The 17,091-nt window shown below is 43.1% G+C and overlaps 1 protein-coding gene and 1 non-coding gene across 2 annotated transcripts; both read right to left on the bottom strand.

Annotated features, from left to right (window-relative positions):
- Positions 1-444: 444 nt before the first annotated feature.
- LOC115934486 (small nucleolar RNA U13) lies at positions 445-548 on the bottom strand. Its single transcript, XR_004070277.1, has one exon. It is a non-coding gene; the product is annotated as a small nucleolar RNA U13 (small nucleolar RNA).
- Positions 549-2,028: 1,480 nt separating this feature from the next.
- CLRN2 (clarin 2) lies at positions 2,029-15,510 on the bottom strand. Its single transcript, XM_004038480.5, has 3 exons — positions 13,876-15,510; positions 6,430-6,609; positions 2,029-2,661 (listed from the first exon to the last, which is right to left on the bottom strand). The coding sequence occupies exons 1-3, from the start codon at positions 14,126-14,128 to the stop codon at positions 2,396-2,398; spliced, it is 699 nt and encodes a 232-aa protein (XP_004038528.3). The 5' UTR covers positions 14,129-15,510; the 3' UTR covers positions 2,029-2,395.
- Between the last annotated feature and the right edge of the window lie 1,581 nt (positions 15,511-17,091).

Raw genomic sequence — 17,091 nt, 5'->3', positions numbered from 1 at the left:
AGCCCAGCAAGGAATTATAAAGAAGAGAGAGAGGACATGAGCACTTCCTGAAGTCACCAAATCAGGTGTCATTTTAGATGGAGCTAATCTGGGGAATTAGATCACTTAAAAAAAAAAATTCCTAGGTTGGGCACGGTGGCTCATGCCTGTAATCCCGGCCCTTTGGGAGGCTGAGGTGGGTGGATCACTTGAAGTCAGGAGTTTGAGACCAGCCTGACCAACATGGTGAAAACCCATCTCTACTAAAAATACAAAATTATCTGGGGGTGGTGGCGCACACCTGTAATGTCAGCTACTTGGGAGGCTGAGGCAGGAGAATTGCTTGAACCCGAGAGGCGGAGGTTGCAGTGAGCTGAGATTGCACCATTGCACTCCAGCCTGGACAACAAGAGCGAAGCTCTGTTTAAAAAAAAAAAAAAATTCCTTTTCCTTTTTTTTCCTTCAGGTCAGATGGGTAATGTGCAGATGTCATAACAAGGTTCCAGGGTAGCATATCTCACACACGTGCATGAAAACCCAATCATCATCCTCATGAACTACAAAAGGATCACATTAGATAACTTTTGCATGACATGAAGATAGAGACCTGGGAAAAGATTCATCCAAGCTAGCACCATGGGAAAATGAGTTCATAGAGTTGTGTACCTCTGTTAGTCAGGGTTCTCCAGAGGAACAGAGCCAACAGGCTGTGTGTGTGTGTGTGTGTGTGTGTGTGTGTGTGTGTGTGTAGTGACAGAGAGAAAGAGGGGGATATTTTAAGGAATTGTCTCACATGACTCAGGAGGCCAGCAATTCCAGAATCTTGAGGCTTGGTGGGCAGGCTGGAGATACAGTGACAGTTGCAGTGTGAGTCCAAAAAGTCTACTGGCAGAATTCTCTCTCCCTCAGGGGAGCGAGGCCTTTTTTCTATTAGGGCCTTCAACTGATTGGATGAGGGAATTCCATCCAATTACAGATGGTAATCTGTTTTACTCAAAATACACAAATTTAAATGTTAATCTCATCAAAAAATACCTTTGAAAAAACATCTAGAAGTGTTTGACCAAATATCTGGGTACTGTGGTCCATCCAAAGTGACACATAAAATTAATCATTCCAGTGGCACTTAGGAAAACCCAACACAAAACAGCCGAATTTCTCCAACAGGTGATTAAAGTGACATTCTAATCCCATTGAGTACTCACACGCTACTAAGCCCTCCTTGAAATTTTTTTTTTTTTTTTTTTTGAGACAGAGTGTCACTCTGTCACCCAGGCTGGAGTGCAGTGGTATGATGTTGGCTCACTGCAACCTCTGCCTCCCGGGTTCAAGTGATTCTTCTGCCTCAGCCTCCCGAGTAGCTGGGACTACAGGTGCACACCGCCACAGCAGGCTAATTTTTGTATTTTTAGTAGAGACAGGGTTTCACCATATTGGTCAGGCTGGTCTCGAACTCCTGACCTCATGATCTGCCCACCTCAGCCTCCCAAAGTGCTGGGATTACAGGTGTGAGCCACTGTGCCCAGTCCCTCCTTGTAATTTCATGCCCTGTGCCCAGCCTTTTTACTGACGCATCCTGGAATGCCCTTCTTTAACCTTGCTTCCTTCACCACTGGAAAAAGTCTACTCATCTTTCAAAGCTCAGATCAAATGTTCACGCTGTGATACTTTCTTTAATACCACATCCCATCCCCAAGATTTAATTCCCTCCTCGGTCCCTTATGGCTGTTCTATTATTAGGTTGGTGTAAAAGTAATTGCTGTTTTTGCCATTAGGACCTAATGAGTTAATAAATGAGTTAGAACAGTGTCTAGCACATAGTAACCACTCAAAAAATGGCAGTTACTTACATTCTTAGTGTTACCGTTGCTAAGTCCTGTGTCATGTGGAAAGATAGGTGTTTCTGGAGGGCAGGAACGGGAACAGTATCATATTCCTCTTAGAATTCTTCCCCACTCACCAGCCCAATATTGTATGGAATCAACCAGGGATCTACAGACACTTATTGGAGTATGTAGTATCTTATATTTGTCAAGTGCTCTACAGAATGCAGAATCTGGCAATATCATCACCCATTTAAACTTCACAACAGCCTTGCAAAGTTGTTACTGTGCTTAGTTTACAGATGAAACAGAGACATAGACATTAAGTGAATTGTCTAATGTCACACACAGCTGGCAAGTGGCAGAGTCTCCAGCTGCAACTTGAACTCCAAGGTCATGAGAGAGGAATGCAAGGACGCTGGGGATTCCGGGCAAATTTTTCTTTTCTGGACCAGGCAACAGCCTTGGTCCTTCACATCCTTTTTCTTACTGCTGAGAACATAGCCATGATGGAGTGGGAAGGCTGCAAAAACATGAGGACTCCATTCCCACACAGAACTGACTTAGGACAGGGTGTGAACAGGGGAAGCCTATTAATACAAGATATCCTCAGCTGTGACCGTGGCCTCTTCGATTTTGGTCTTAATCTCAGGGAGGGGAATTTGACTGATCGCCACCACGACCAAGTTTGCAGCATGGGCCGAAGCGCTGGCCACGCACATCCAAAACGACTCTTCATACTGTTCTTCCACCACCACAAACTGGAAGAGCTTCTCCTGAAAGTTGGCGATTCGTTCCGTCAGGTCGTGAAATTTCACCGCAGCCACGAAGCTGGTGATGGCTAACGCCACGATGCCGCCTGAAACTCAAAAAGGTCACCCTCATTCACGGCTCCTTTTTGCAACTCTATGAGAGATGGCATTTCTGTGCCACATGTGACAAACTTGTTTTGGGTTAACAAAATTATGAGGAAGACATAAGTTTTAATTTGCTTTTAAAAGTAGGAGATAACCCACACAGTATGAAGGAGAAAGGCAGGATTGTGCGGGGAAAGAGAGGATCTGCTTTATCAGCTTTGAATTTCCACCCCTCCAATTATTTTTGTTTGTTTGTTTTGAGATGGAGTCTTGCTCTATTGCCCAGGCTGGAGTGCAGTGGCGCCATCTCAGCTCACTGCAACCTCTGCCTCCCGGGTTCAAGCCATTCTCCTGCCTCAGCCTCCTGAGTAGCTGGGACTACAGGTGCCTGTCACCACAGCCGGCTAATTTTTGTATTTTTAGTAGAGACGGGGTTTCATCATGTTGCCCAGGCTGGTCTCGAACTCCTGACCTCAAGTGATCCGTTCACCTTGGCCTCCCAAAGTGCTGGAAGTACAGGTGTGAGCCACTGCGCCCGGCCCACTCTTCCAATTTTTCCCCTTACCCAGTACCATGCTTCCTAAGGATCCACGTTTGGAGAAGTTCATTGTCTAAAATATCCTAGGATTTCTATGAAGACCGTGAAGGCTATGTGGCAAGATGTAAGAAAAACTGTTGCTCTCCTGTTTAATTATCCTCCTTCCATGCTTAAGGATAAGGATGACCATTCATAGAAAAAGGAAAGGAGGGAGGGGAAAACTGGAAGAATTCCAAACTACTTCCCTATGTTTTGCTTGAAACTTTGACTTTCTGGGAGGAATCTGTCTCTCTCTCTCTCTTCCCCTCTCTTCCTCTGGTTTCAATTTTAATTAATATTTTTAATAACACATTTATGATGCTTCTTAAAAGATTAGTATATCTTCATCGAAGAAAAATTTGGACACCAGAGAAAATCATAAGCAAATTTACTTTTATCCTAAAAGCCAGTTTGAACCCTTTGAACATTTTAGTGTTTTTCTTTATGTTTCTTTCTCTTTAAGAAAATTAGTATTATGGTGTTCTTACTTTGATTTTAAATTTGATTTTTTCCCCCTCACTTGGACATTTTTACATGTTGTTACATATTCTGTTACAGAATGACTTTATTGTCTGTTTTTATTTTTGTTTTTGAGACAGGGTCTTGCTCTGTCACCCAGGCTGGAGTGCAGTCACGGCTCACTGCAGCCTCGACCTCCTGGGTTCAAGCGATCCTCTTGCCTCAGCCTCCTGAGTAGCTGGGATCATGGGTGCATGCCAGCATGCTTGGCTAATTTTTGATTTTTGTTGGTTTGTTTGTTTGTGGAGATGAGGTCTCACTATGTTGCCCAGGCTGGTCTTGAACTCCTGAGCTCAAGCAACCCTCCCGCCTCAGCATCCCCAAGTGCTGGGATTACAGGCGTGAGCCACCGTGCCAGGCTTACAGCATGACTATAAATGAATGCATAGTATTTTATGCACTACACACTATAATTTATGTAAGTATTTTTAGTAGAGACTAAACAGTCTCTACTAAATTATAGAAATAAGGTCACACACTATAATTTATGTAAGTATGACCTTATTTCTGGATGTCTAGATTACTTCTAATTTTTTGATATTATAAAGTGCTACAGCAAATACCATTTTATGTACATCCTTGTTCTCTTGTCCAGTATTTCCTTAGCATAAATTCAAACATGGAATTGTTTAGTCAAAAGATATTCAAAGGCTATTCACCTTTTTCTGCCTTCTGACACTACAGTGTTGTTTTTTTAAGCTCAGTGGCAAGAAATAAAGTTTTGTCAAAAGACATAAAGCTTTGCCTGTTTTTATTTTTTATTTTTTGAGACAAGGTTTCACTCTGTTGGCTGAGGCTGGAGTGCAGTGGCATGATCACGGTTCACTGCAGCTTGGACCTCCCAGGCTCAAGCAATCCTCCCACCTCAGCCTCCCTAAGTGTTGGGATTATAGCTCTCAAGCATTTGAGACTACAGGCACCGGACACCATGGACAGCTAATTTTTTTGTAGAAATGGGGTCTTGCTGTGTTGCCCAGGCTTTTTTGCCTGTTGCTAATACTCTCATCAGTAGAGTCTGAGAGTGCTATCTCTCTGAGGAAAGGAATGGACAGAGATAAGTATTTATTTAATAAGCAGGGTTGAGCACTTTTTACATGACAGCCTCTGTGAGGATTCATGCAGATGAGGAAGACACCTGTAGTCTTGATGAGGGTAAGCCATGTATATGAACAATTCTACAGGGTGGCTACCATCTGCAAACAAAGGCAAATACATAATGATTGATTGATATACATTATAATACATAATAAAATAACATTACCTGTTTTTATATTATTCTTGTATAAGGCAATCATAGTGAGGGATTATTGTTCTAATGGTACCTTGAATATTTGACCTGAGTTTTCTGTGACAGCCCTCATTTCACAAGATTCTGTTATTTTCATTACAGATGATGTGTTAAGTGCATAATTAAATATGAATTAATTTCTGTGCATCAATATACTCCCAAATCAACATGCGCGTGCACGTGCGCACACACACACACACACACACACACACACACATCTTGTAGTTTTTGGCTTGGAAAACAGGTCATGATGGTCATAAATGAGAGCATGGATCTGTGGAAAAATAAAGAGCTTAGAATCAGTTATGCCTAGGTTGGAATACCACCTCTGCCACTCATTGTGGTGCGACTGTTTAACTTCTCTGAGCCTCAGGCTCTTCATCTCTAATTGTGGGTCTAATAATACCTCCCATAGGGATGTGGTGAGATTTAAATGAAGCAATGCATGCAAAATCTCCAGGTCCCTGCCCAGCCCTTAGTGGTTGCTCAGTAAGTTGCATCTAGTTTAAGGGCATGGTGCAGTGAAGGTGTTGGGGAGGTGAGAGGAGGGAGAGTTGAGACAGCCAGTGAGCCACGTCTGCATTAATATGCCCAAGTGTGTGTGTGTGGGGAACACCAAAGACCTTGGCAACTAGATGGCACTCACTTCCCCTTCTCAACCCAGAGCCTGAATGGAGGAGCCTTTCACGAATGGCCTCTTGCTCACACTACCCTTCTCTTCTGTCATTTGTGGAGTTCCTCCCAGCCTTAGCTGCAGCCCCAGCTCCATCTCTTTCCCATCTCAGGGCCCCCACCTCTCCCTACTTCCAGCTCTCTGTCTTCTGGCTTCTTCGTTCACCTCGATCTCTCTTCACTGCTCTAAGCCCTCAGCCGTTCACGTACTCTAATAAGATGCTTCTTTGTTGTGACAGACTCTGCAACTTAAAGAGGAAACTCATGAGCACTTTGGGAGGCTAAGACAGGTGGATCCCTTGAGCTTAGGAGTTTGAGACTAGCCTGGGCAACATGGTGAAACCCTGTCTCTACAAAAAATACAAAAAATTAGCTGGGCATGGTGGTGCACGCCTGTACTCCCAGCTACTTGGGGGCCTGAGGTGGGAAGATCACTTGAGCCCAGGAGGTCAAGGCTGCAGTGAACTGAGATCGCACCACTGCACTCCAGTCTGGGTGACAAAGTGCGACCCTGTCTCAAAAAAAAAAAAAAAAAAAAAGAAAGAAAAAGAAAAAGAGGACATTCATTCCATGCTCATCAAGAAGGTCTTAGACCCAGGAAGGTCAAGGCTCCAGTGGGGCATTTTTAGTTCCTTCACACCTTCTGCCCAACTACTTGGAGCCCAGCCCTGTGATGGTGTGGACATAATTTTCTCTCCCTAAGGGACTTCTTACCTGCCAGGACATTCCATAGGCAGATGCCCCCAGGACCGTTGACTGCCCGGTACGGGACCTGGATCATGTTAAGAATGGCAAAGCCCATGCTGACCAGAGCCAGGGCCAAGGCCAGGAATAGGAGCAGCAGAATCATCACATGAAGGCCTGCGTTGAGCTCCTTCACCAGGTGTGGGAAGACTGGGGAGACAAGACACAGCCACTATTTCAATGTCAGAGTTAGACTCACTTTCACGAAGTCCAAGCTTGCTTACCACAAAGGCTTCGACAGACAGGGGTAAGGGCAAGACAGCAAGCGTGGGGATTTCAAACAGTGGGAGACTTTCTGAGATGAACTCACGGCCCCCAGATTCATGCTTGTCAGTTGACCAACAAGCCTCTGTTCCTTAGAGTGGACACAAAATCAAAATGTGCCCTGGCTGTCAATTTAAGTTGCAATGAGCTTGAAGCTCTGGGATCTGATGTGAACTGATGCACACAGGCCCCAGTGACTTAGCAAGGTAGACCCTGGCTTATCCCCATGTATGAAGGACACATAATTCTCAGGTTGCACAACGTTTTATTAAAATATTAATTTGCCTTATGAATATGGCAAAATAAGTTAGTGAAATCTTAATTCATATTTGTTTTCTCTATGTTTGCCAGCAGTACCAGCTGTGAAGATGAAATGACATAACATAATAGAGTAGCTCAAATAGTGCCTGGGAAAGTCAGTTCTCAAAAATGGCAGCTGTGGTTATTGCTGTTATATTTTGACAGTCTTGGGAAAGTCATGTGACTTCTCAAGCCTCAGTTTCTTCATCAGTACAATGGGGATAGTAATCCCTGCATATGAATTGAGGATAATCAACATTTACTAAGTGCAGTCATGGGCCAAACATTTTACATCGTCATCTTGTTCAATGTGCATGACAAAGACATGAGGTAGATTTTATAAACTCCCTATACCCACAGGCTTGGAGACATTAAATTGCTTGTGTTTGGGGAAGGCAACTCTTAATTCTATATAAGATTATAGTTCAATATACTATGAGAACAAATGTGACCCTGAAAGAGCCAGTCCTTCAAGATGGGTCCTGAGTGGTTAACTGGCTCTAAATTTAAAATAGGGCCAAGTGGCCATTTACTGATGAGGGGGTCACACGCATCTTCTGAGTTCCTTGAAAACCCACACCTTTTTATCTTTGAGATCTGCCTCAGCCAATCAGGGCTCAGCTGTAATGACCAATCAGGGTTCAGCTGTATCCACCAATCAGAACTAAGTGAATTTGAATCCTTTATTTACCCAAACAGACCTGACTGGAAACCTGGGTGGGAACTTTTGCTATAAAATCTGAGCCTTCCCTTTCTTCTCTGGAATACACCTTCCTTTTACACCAGAGGCTGTGTTTCCCTGGTTTGCAAACCGTTAACTGGAATAAATTCTTTACTCCAAATTCCTTTTCTGAGAACTGTTGTTCACAACTGTATGGTATCAACAGTGTCAAGGCATGATCTTTAGTAGTTTTACATGAAGAATTGAACATTATGAAAGCTACAGAACTTCTGAGCATACTCATTCCTCTGCAATTGCTCCAAGGTTCCTGCTGAATACCCACCCTGATGGAACTAGTTCCTTTGCTGGTTCACCTGCCTCTCTTAGTCACTGAAGGTTGGCGTCTCCCAGTCCTGAGAACTAGAGTTTTTGTTTTTCCCGTTAGGTGTCCTTTCCACCCACACATTTTCAGGCACTCCACGTTTACATTGTGCGTTCTGATGTTTCTTTCCAGTTCTGAATTTCCATTTATTTTTATCTCCCTATGGTTATCTAATCAGCATTGGAAACTTTACCCTGGAAGATGAGCTCCTTTCCAGTGAGTTTGTCTTTGTAAAGCGTCTTTCTTCCCTGTGCTTCTATCCCATCTTAATGTCCCTTAGATTTTTTTTTCTCTTTTCAAACTCTCAGCCCCTTTTTGTTTCAGACACAGTAGCTTGTGCCTGATTTTTATGTATTTTTATTTTTTGAGACAGAATCTTGTTCTGTCACCCAGGCTGGAGTGCAGTGGCACCATCTCGGCTTGGTGCAACCTCCTTCTCTCTGATTCAAGCAATTCTCATGCCTCAGCCTTTCCAGTAGCTGGGATTACAGGCACCCGCCTCCATGCCTGGCTAATTTTTGCATTTTTAGCAGGGACGGGGGTTTCACCATGTTGACCAGGCTGGTCTCAAACTCCTGGCCTCAAGTGATCTGCCCGCCTCGGCCTCCCAAAGTGCTGGGATTACAGGCGTGAGCCACCAGACCCTGCCACTTGTGCCTGATTTTTAAATTGTTTCATTATCCCCTTTCTTGACCAGGCAATCCTTAGGACACATGACTAACATAGTAATGCTTACCAAAACTCTTACAATAGAAAACAGTCACCTATGTGAATGGCAAAGATCAAAATGTTTGCTAACACACCGTGTTGACAATGGTGTAAGGAAGAGGCACTCTCAAGTCTCGTAGAAATATTAATTCATGTAACCTTGTTAGAGGGCAATTTGGCAACATCTACTAAAGCAAATTCACTTCTGGGAATTTATTTTCCAGAAGCACTCCCACATGTGCTCAAAGCGTGGATCAAATATTGGATATTCATTACAATAGCAAAAGATTGGAGAAAAAACAGTATGTGAATAGACTGATTTAATAAAGTATCCATAATGTCCATAATGTATATAATTCATCTTTTAAAAAGAAAGAATTATATCCACATAATGATTGAACCCATATCCAGATTTGATTTTTAAAAATTGAGAAATAATCATATTAGGATGACGGGGGAGAGGGAATTTGGGGCATATGGAGTGATGTGGAGAGGGTGGTAAAGAGTGCCCAGTCCTCGGCCTTCATAGTAGGAAGTGCATTAACTATAATTAAAAAATACTTATTGGCAAAGGGCAAATTTCACTCAACCCCCACATTCTTGGGCCATAACACAGGGCTCAGGACCTCATGGTTAATAGAGATTTTATTATTTTTTAATATATGTCATTATTTAGAAATTCGAGGCTGGGGCAGTGGCTCATGCCTGTAATCCCAGCACTTCTGGGGGCCATGATGGGGGTATTGCTTGAGGCTAGGAGTTGGAGATAAGTCTGGGCAACATAGCAAGGCTCTGTCTCTAAATTAAATTATTTTTAAAAAAAGAAGAAAAAAGTAGAAATTCAAATCATTTCTCAGGAGTGTTAATGCACCAGTTCTTTCTACTTTCTCACTGAGAGGTGACTCTGCCTTAGCGTGACACCCAGTGCTGCCCTAGGAAAGCTGTTGCTCACTTGCCTTTCACATTTGAAACCCAGGTTCCAAGAGTTTTAGATGTCTCCCACTAGGAATTAAATTTAAGTTTCCAGCTTGAAATCCACGACCCTACACGACTCATGGTGATAAATGACAACAGCCACCTATATGGGGTGCAGACTATGTGCCGGTGGCTTTATACATATTCTTTGTTCTGTTGCTCATGGACACCCTCTCTCATGCTTACAAATGAGGAAACTGAGGCTCAGAGAAGTGACATAGCTTAGCCACGCTCCCACAGCAAGAAAAGTGCCAGCTTAACTACTCTATTACAGGGCTAGAGCAGAAAAATCAGAAAGCATAGATAAGTAGAGGTTTAAAATTCTAAACATAGAGTCTTTTGAATTCTGGAGGTCTTATTTTGAATTTGAATAGATATAGTTGTTTCCTACTCATTAGAGGCAACTCACTTGAATACCAGAATTGATTAATCATTCTATCAGCATCTAAGATAATTTGTTTGCTCCGAATCCCAGAGAGGTCTGGCAGTCCTTTTCGCCCCAGCAGGGCAAATAAGAAAAGCAGGACAAATAAGAAAAGCAGGACATCTGAAGTCAAACCCAGGTCCTGGCCACTAGTGGAATACCTGTGAGGCAGGAAGTAGAGAGGAACCAGAGAACTAAAAGCTGCAAAGCAATCTATTACATTAGGTGCTTTTAAAGAAATTATTTTATGTATTGATTTCTCTGGTCTCTAATTTCCTCATCAGTAAAATGGGCGTAATAAAATCTCTTCTCTAGCATAGTAAAAATGGAAGGAAATGAACTACAAGGCAGTGGCTTCAGATACTGTGTTCTGTGCCTAGTATATATTTATCTGCCTCTCCTTTATCAGATGGTAAACTTTTCTTTCTTCTTTCTCTCTTTTTTTTTTTTTTTGAGATGGATTTTCACTCTTTTCACCCAGGCTGGAGTGCAATGGCACAATCTTGGCTCACTGCAACCTCCACCTCCCAAGTTCAAGTGATTCTCCTGCCTCAGCCTCCTGAGTAGCTGGGATTACAGGCACCTGCCACCACGCCCGGCTAATTTTTGTATTTTTAGTAGAGACGTGGTTTCACCATGTTGGCCAGGCTGGTCTCAAACTCCTGATCTCAGGCGATCCACCTGCCTTGGCCTCCCAAAGTGCTGGGATTCCAGGCATGTGCCACTGTACTCGGCCAGATGGTAAGCTTTTCTAGGGCAAGTACTTGTCTGGTTTGTTCATCCCTGCTTTCTTAAGAGCCTGGTCTCTAAATACCCCATAGTAAAATTGAATGTGTGGACAATGCTAAAGTAATGTTTGTCTTTTTCTTTCTGTAGCCACCCAAACAGCCATGTTGACTTGTTTTTATTTCATAGGGCCTGGGTATAAAAAAAGGACCTTAATCTTTGTGATGGATAGTTCTTTGGTTTTCTCCATGATTGGCGTGGGAATTTATTCCTCTGGGTGACTTTTTGGGGAGAACTCTGTGATGAGAAAAGTGGCTGTTTGTGAACGAGACCCAATAAAACCTCCCCATCCCAGAGTTTGCAAAGCATTTTCACTTACGTCCCCATCTACACTGATCTGCAACTGTGGGGATTATTTTTTTTTTTTCTACAGATGGATAGTGAATGGCAGAAAGAGACCCCAGGAGAAACAGACTCCTGGTTGTGGGAGGCTCTGATATACCCCGTAGCTGCCTCGAGGTTACACTGTGCTAGAATTAAAAGCTGTAAATCTAAAGGAGACTAGACTGGCACTATCAGTGTCCCTGAGCTGTACTGGGGTAAAGCCAGCCAAGCACAGGAGGAACCTGGCCCCAGGCTCCTCGTGAATGCTTTGAAAGTGAATCACATCCAAGATACTGCGAATGGATGTTTACAGACCCTCCTCTGAGACAACCCCAGGGCAGCAGGAAACAAAACCTTCTCAAATAGGCTTCTACTCAGGGACAAGAATAAAATGTCCTTTATGCTTCTCACAGGGTTCTGATGCTTTCCAGACCAGACCACGTTAGATGAACCCAGGGGAATGTTTCCCATGGGTGTCCTTCTAAGAAGGAAGAAGGAGGAAGGCAAGAAGTACTTACTGAGTTCCTCCAAGGCTCAAACAAAATATGCATTTGTTTGCAGCTTCCTACTCGAAGCAGTTTACATTTCTGTGAGCTGGGAATGGCAGGGGTCTGGTCATTAGGTTAATGCTGGCATGTGACTGCTGTTTAATCTTCTCACCCCATTCAAGTTTCAATGATTTACCTGTTGGGGTTCAGAAACCAACACCCCTAAAATATGAAGCTTTGTGAAGTCTCAAGGTCTCTCTGGCCTCCCCTCTCCCTCGTGTCTCTCCATTCTTTGTCTGTCTCATAAGCACAGGATGAGGTTGTTCTCTGACATTCCCTTACCTGCCTACATCCAGACCTACCAAAGAAAAAGACCTCTGGTCCCTTCCCTGAGTGTTCATTAATTGTACCCATATCACAGGAAGAAAGACTAAAGTCTGTTAACACAGCTGGACAGACTTTTGTCACAAACCAATGTCTGCTCTGTGGGCTCAACAGACTTTGTCCCAGCTCACTGTATGTTCTTTAAGCCCATTGAATTTCCCTAAAAATAATTTACTAGTCCCCTAAAATCATCCACACTTTCCCATCTCTCTTTCCCCTAAGATGAAGAGGATACAACCACCTGTACCCCATTGAGATAGCGGACAATCACTCTGTGATTTTTCCCCTATGCATGCTAATAAATGTGTATGCCATTTTCCCATTTTCCCTATTAATCTGCCTTTTGTCAGTAGATTGTTTAGAGAACCTTCAGAGTGCAAAGGGGAAGTTTTCTTGACCCCTACAGTCCCGATGACATCCTTTATAGCAAAGCATCTAGTTCAGAATCAAGTAGTCCATGTAGTTGTCATGGTTAGCTTTTAGCATTTCTTTTTTTTATTTGTTTATGTGTGTGTGTTTTCAAGTTTTATGTTATAATTTTGATGGAGCTATTTTTTCAATATCCAGGGTCTAATCTAATTGCTAGGTAAATATAAATACGCCCAGACATATTGATCTTGAATATACATAACAAATGTAAATTTGTGTGTATTTAAATGATGACAATTTCTATTATATTTGTCAACGGTTCCAGCTTTTTGTCCTTATAAATTTAATACGACATTTACCTTGGCCAGATTTCTATAAACTACTACAATTCTGAAATATAGAAATCAAGGAATGAATACAATTCTGTATCACCTTGCATTGGCATGGTATTGATTAATTACAGTTTTGTGTGGACACTTTTCACCAGCGATCTCATCGATTCAAAAGGCTTGCAGAATATTGCCTGTTTTGTTTTTTCCTTTCCAGAAGCCCGTTCCTAAGTCCAGCTTGGATTCCTGTTTGTGCAGACTGCTCTGCTTACATCCTGGGCAGCTCTGATGCCACACTGAACGCCACCCAAAGTCCGTGCCCACTCACGTTCACAGAGAACAGGCAAGTGCCTTGCTTGAGGTCTCCCCACCAGTACACTTTCCAGTAGGGGTTTCAGCCAGGGTAGTCTGATTCCAGAACCTAAGCACAGTGCCCCTTTGCATTTTCTCAGACTATGAAGCTTTTACAAAAGTAGATGTGGAAGCGGTCATCATGCTTCCCAAAGGTTCAGTTCTGCAGGCAGCCTCCACCCACTGTTGTGGTCATGTGGCATGGGTCTGGAGTCCGGCTCTACTGTTTCCTGGCTGGGTGACCTCAGGTAAGTTATGTAACCTCTCCAAGCCTCAGTGTACTCCTCTGGAAAATGGGAACATTAACAATTCCTTCTGTATAACTTTGTTGTAAGGCTTTAAGGAGACAAGTGGTGTGAGGCGCTTACAATGTCTGACACATGTAAACTCTCAATATTTTAATAGTCATTATTAATAGAGGTAAACTGCAAAAATGCACAAATCCTTATTTCTAATGTTTCTATACATCTCTACAGAAAAAGAAAAGAAGGAAGCAAGGAAGGAAGGAAAGATCTTTTTGATGTGGATCCAGAACCCTTGGCTCACTGTGGACTTTGACATTATGCCTGACATTGAGGCAGCAGCCAAATTCCACAATGAGACATAAGCACTCTTACACATTAACAAAAATGAGTGCCTAGAATCAGCTTTCATGCCCCCAATATACTCACTCGTGAATTGGGACTGGCGGCCCCCGAGCCCACACTGCCGCACCTTACACCCTCGGAAGAGCCCGTAGTAAATGTCCCCAATGAACTTGACCAGCTCTCTGTCTGTGGCGTTGACCAGATCCACTCCAGTCTGACAAAGGATTTTCCCACTCAGCCAGTGGGGCACTACCAGGGCAACGATGATCAGGATGAAGGAGGAGAAGCTCAGTAAAGACGCCAGCCCATACCACGCCTTTTTGAACCATCCAGGCATGCTAGTGGGTGCAGGTCATCCCCAAGGTCTCCGAGCAGCAGCGAGGGTCGTTGACATCTTTCAGATACTCGGCAATGCTCTGCTCCAAGGTCAGCTCTTCCAAACACTCTGTTTCAAGATTGTAAGTCCATCCTCTCGTCCTCCTTCCGCGCAAGCTTGCACAGTCCATGCTTCCTACAACCACATCCAGAAGCCTCTATAGAGACAGTCTTCACCTGACTATGTAGCGGAGTGTGTTACTGAAGGAAGTAACCTTATATCTCCTCCTAGACTAATGTTTCAGCAGACTGTTTAACTGTTCCTCGTTTCAAGTATTTAAATAGCCCTGGTGTGGACCTCGTAATGATAAAGGAGTTAGTAATAAGCAAAACCATGTAGCTCTGATGATAAAGAGACGCAAACCAATCTCAAAAAATGCGTATGTTAGAAGGAAAACAAAAACAGAATGATTAGCACTTGAATATTGCCAACAATGCGCAGTATCAAATGTCGATCTCGCTGATGCATGGGTGCCCTGGCATTTCTTTCTCTGAAATGTCACTGCTGTCAGAATCTTTAGGACTGTTATTAATACCATCAAATGACCCCGGTTCTTGGGGCTTTAATATTGAAATGTGTAAATAGGGCCTTTTGAATTTCTCACTGTGTGAATCTGCTGGGGGTAAACTGTGACTAGAATTACTTTGTGGCTGTTGGGGCAGCCTGGAATCCAACACTTAACATTGCTCTCACCCGTCCCTCCTTCTACATTATCTGAAATGGGAGAGAAAAGTGTTTTTCTAGTGTATTAGCAAATAGTAGCCACACTGCTGGGGTATTCATCTCTTCTAATAGTGGAAGATCTAGGCTTTCCTTTTAATCTGTAGATACTAGGAATGAAATATTCTTTCCTTTCTATCTTAGACTGTGGACTTTGACATTTTGACTTTTACCTTATTCCTGAATATCAACTTAACATCATGTGAGACTGGCAACAGCCACTCTATCCATATCTCTGGGGAGCAAAGTTGGGCAGAAGTGGAGCAGTAAAATTTCTTAGTTGGTCACAGAAGCCTGAAGGGGGGTTCAGGAAGTTGCACTGTTAACCAATAGGGGTCCCAGGAATCTCACTTGGAGAGTGTCAAGGAAGCAGAGGGACCCATTAATGGAAATGTCAGTTTCCTTCCTCGTAACTGGGGCTCACTTCAGTGGCCACTCCACAGTGAAAATAAAGATGAGAATTTCTGAGCCTGGGCAATGTAGTGAGACCTTATCTCTACAAAAAAAAAAAAAAAAAAAAAATAGTTGGGCCTGATGGCGTGTATTTGTAGTCCCAGCTACGGGCGGCTGAGGCTGGAAGACTGCTTCAGCCCGGGAGCTCAAGGCTGTAGTGAGCTATGATCATGCCACTCTGAGTAACAGAGTGAGATCCTGTCTCTTACTATATATACAGATGAGTGGCACTTTACCACGTACAAAATGCAAAATGCTTTGACCATATGCTTGCTCACCTCTTATGCTCCAGCAACCCTTTATGGTAAACAGGAGATGTACGATTTCAGCCATTTCTCTCATGGAAAACTGGATGTCGGTGCTGGGGCTGAAATTCAGGTCTTTGAACTACAACAGCTCATCTTCATCCCAGTGACTTTGAAACAGCAAATGTTTTTCTGGTAAAAAATAACAGAACACATATAAAAGGCTCAGAAGACTGCTTGGCACATTAAGTGATCAATAATGTTAGTTCACGTTCTTATTTTAACATTAAGCATGCTTTGACAAGTCAGGACTTGCGTAAATATCATTGAGTCATATTTCTGCCGTCAGTGAGGGACCTGTGTCAACTTTTGGTGTTTTGAGGGTTAAGCAATTGTTTTCAGAAAAACTCTAAGGGAAACACTTGATTCCCAACAAGCCTTTGTCTTGCTGAACAAAGGTGTGGTTAAGTGGAACTCTAGCTATTGAAGACCTGTGTTCAAATTCCCACTCTTCTGGACAAGTGTCTGTGACTCTCATGCCTCAGCTTTCTAATCTGCATAGGATTATCGTGTGGAGTAAAGTGAAATACAGGCAGATCACTTAGCGCAGTGCCTTGGATATAAGGGGCACTAAATAGATGGTGCTCTCCTCTCCATCCAGCCTCCTAGCCGTTCTATTTCTGATAATGAAGCTTCTGACAACAAAATGTGCTGCTGGCTGCATCCTCTTCTCTAGTGACATATTTCTGCATGCTTTACCTGGCACAAGTTTACTGAACAAACATCTGTGTCTGCTGTGTACAAGGCTATATGTAGATGGGAAGTGGCACAAAGATGTATATAATACAGGGTTCTGCTATCAAGAAGGTTATGAGAGTGTTAGAGCTCTGGTTCTCTATCAGTGATGAATTTGCCCCTAGGAGACAATTGTTAAATCTGGAGATATTTTTGATTGTTATGAGTGAGGGGTAGGGGTTTGCTATTGATTTCTAGTATATGCAGGCCAGGGATGCTGTAAATATCCTACAATACCCAGGGCAGCACCTGTCACAAATAATTATCTGGCCCAAAATGTCAGTAGTGCTGTAGATGAGAGGCTCTGTGTTAAAGATACAGGCCATGGGCAGAAATAACTAATATACAAGGGAGAAAATGCCAGGATCTATGTCTGGCGATGGGTGGCATGTGGTAAAAGGGCCATTTGGATTAATGGGTATAAATTTACGGTTAGATAGAAGAAATAAGACCTAGTGTGGTTTGTCTCGTCTCCGCAGTGGACTTTCAGCTCCTTGAGCGTAGCGACCTCTTCTGTTTTTTTGGCAGGTGGGAATACTTAAATCTCTATTTTGATGCACAATTAAAAATAAAAAATTGCCAAAACAGTGGTCGAAAATTGTACTATACTATATTTTACATGCTTACACTTCACAAATTAATGCTCGTAAAACACCCGCTCTCCACTCTCCTCGCCCTTAGCCCCGCTCGCTGCACGCCCCGAGGCCCAGC

This window comes from Gorilla gorilla, chromosome 3 (assembly GCF_029281585.2).
Source record: "Gorilla gorilla gorilla isolate KB3781 chromosome 3, NHGRI_mGorGor1-v2.1_pri, whole genome shotgun sequence".
NCBI lineage: Eukaryota > Metazoa > Chordata > Mammalia > Primates > Hominidae > Gorilla > Gorilla gorilla.
This window is presented reverse-complemented; position numbering and strand designations above follow the sequence as displayed.

What these genes read in the sequence shown, in the direction of transcription:
- CLRN2 (XM_004038480.5), bottom strand. Translation starts at nt 14,128, where the DNA reads ATGCCTGGATGGTTCAAAAAGGCGTGGTATGGGCTGGCGTCTTTACTG. An exon ending in CCGCCAGTCCCAATTCACGA is followed by an intron (nt 6,610 to 13,875) that starts GTGAGTATATTG and finishes TTGTCTCCCCAG; the next exon opens with TCTTCCCACACCTGGTGAAG. An exon ending in CCTATGGAATGTCCTGGCAG is followed by an intron (nt 2,662 to 6,429) that starts GTAAGAAGTCCC and finishes TTTGAGTTTCAG; the next exon opens with GCGGCATCGTGGCGTTAGCC.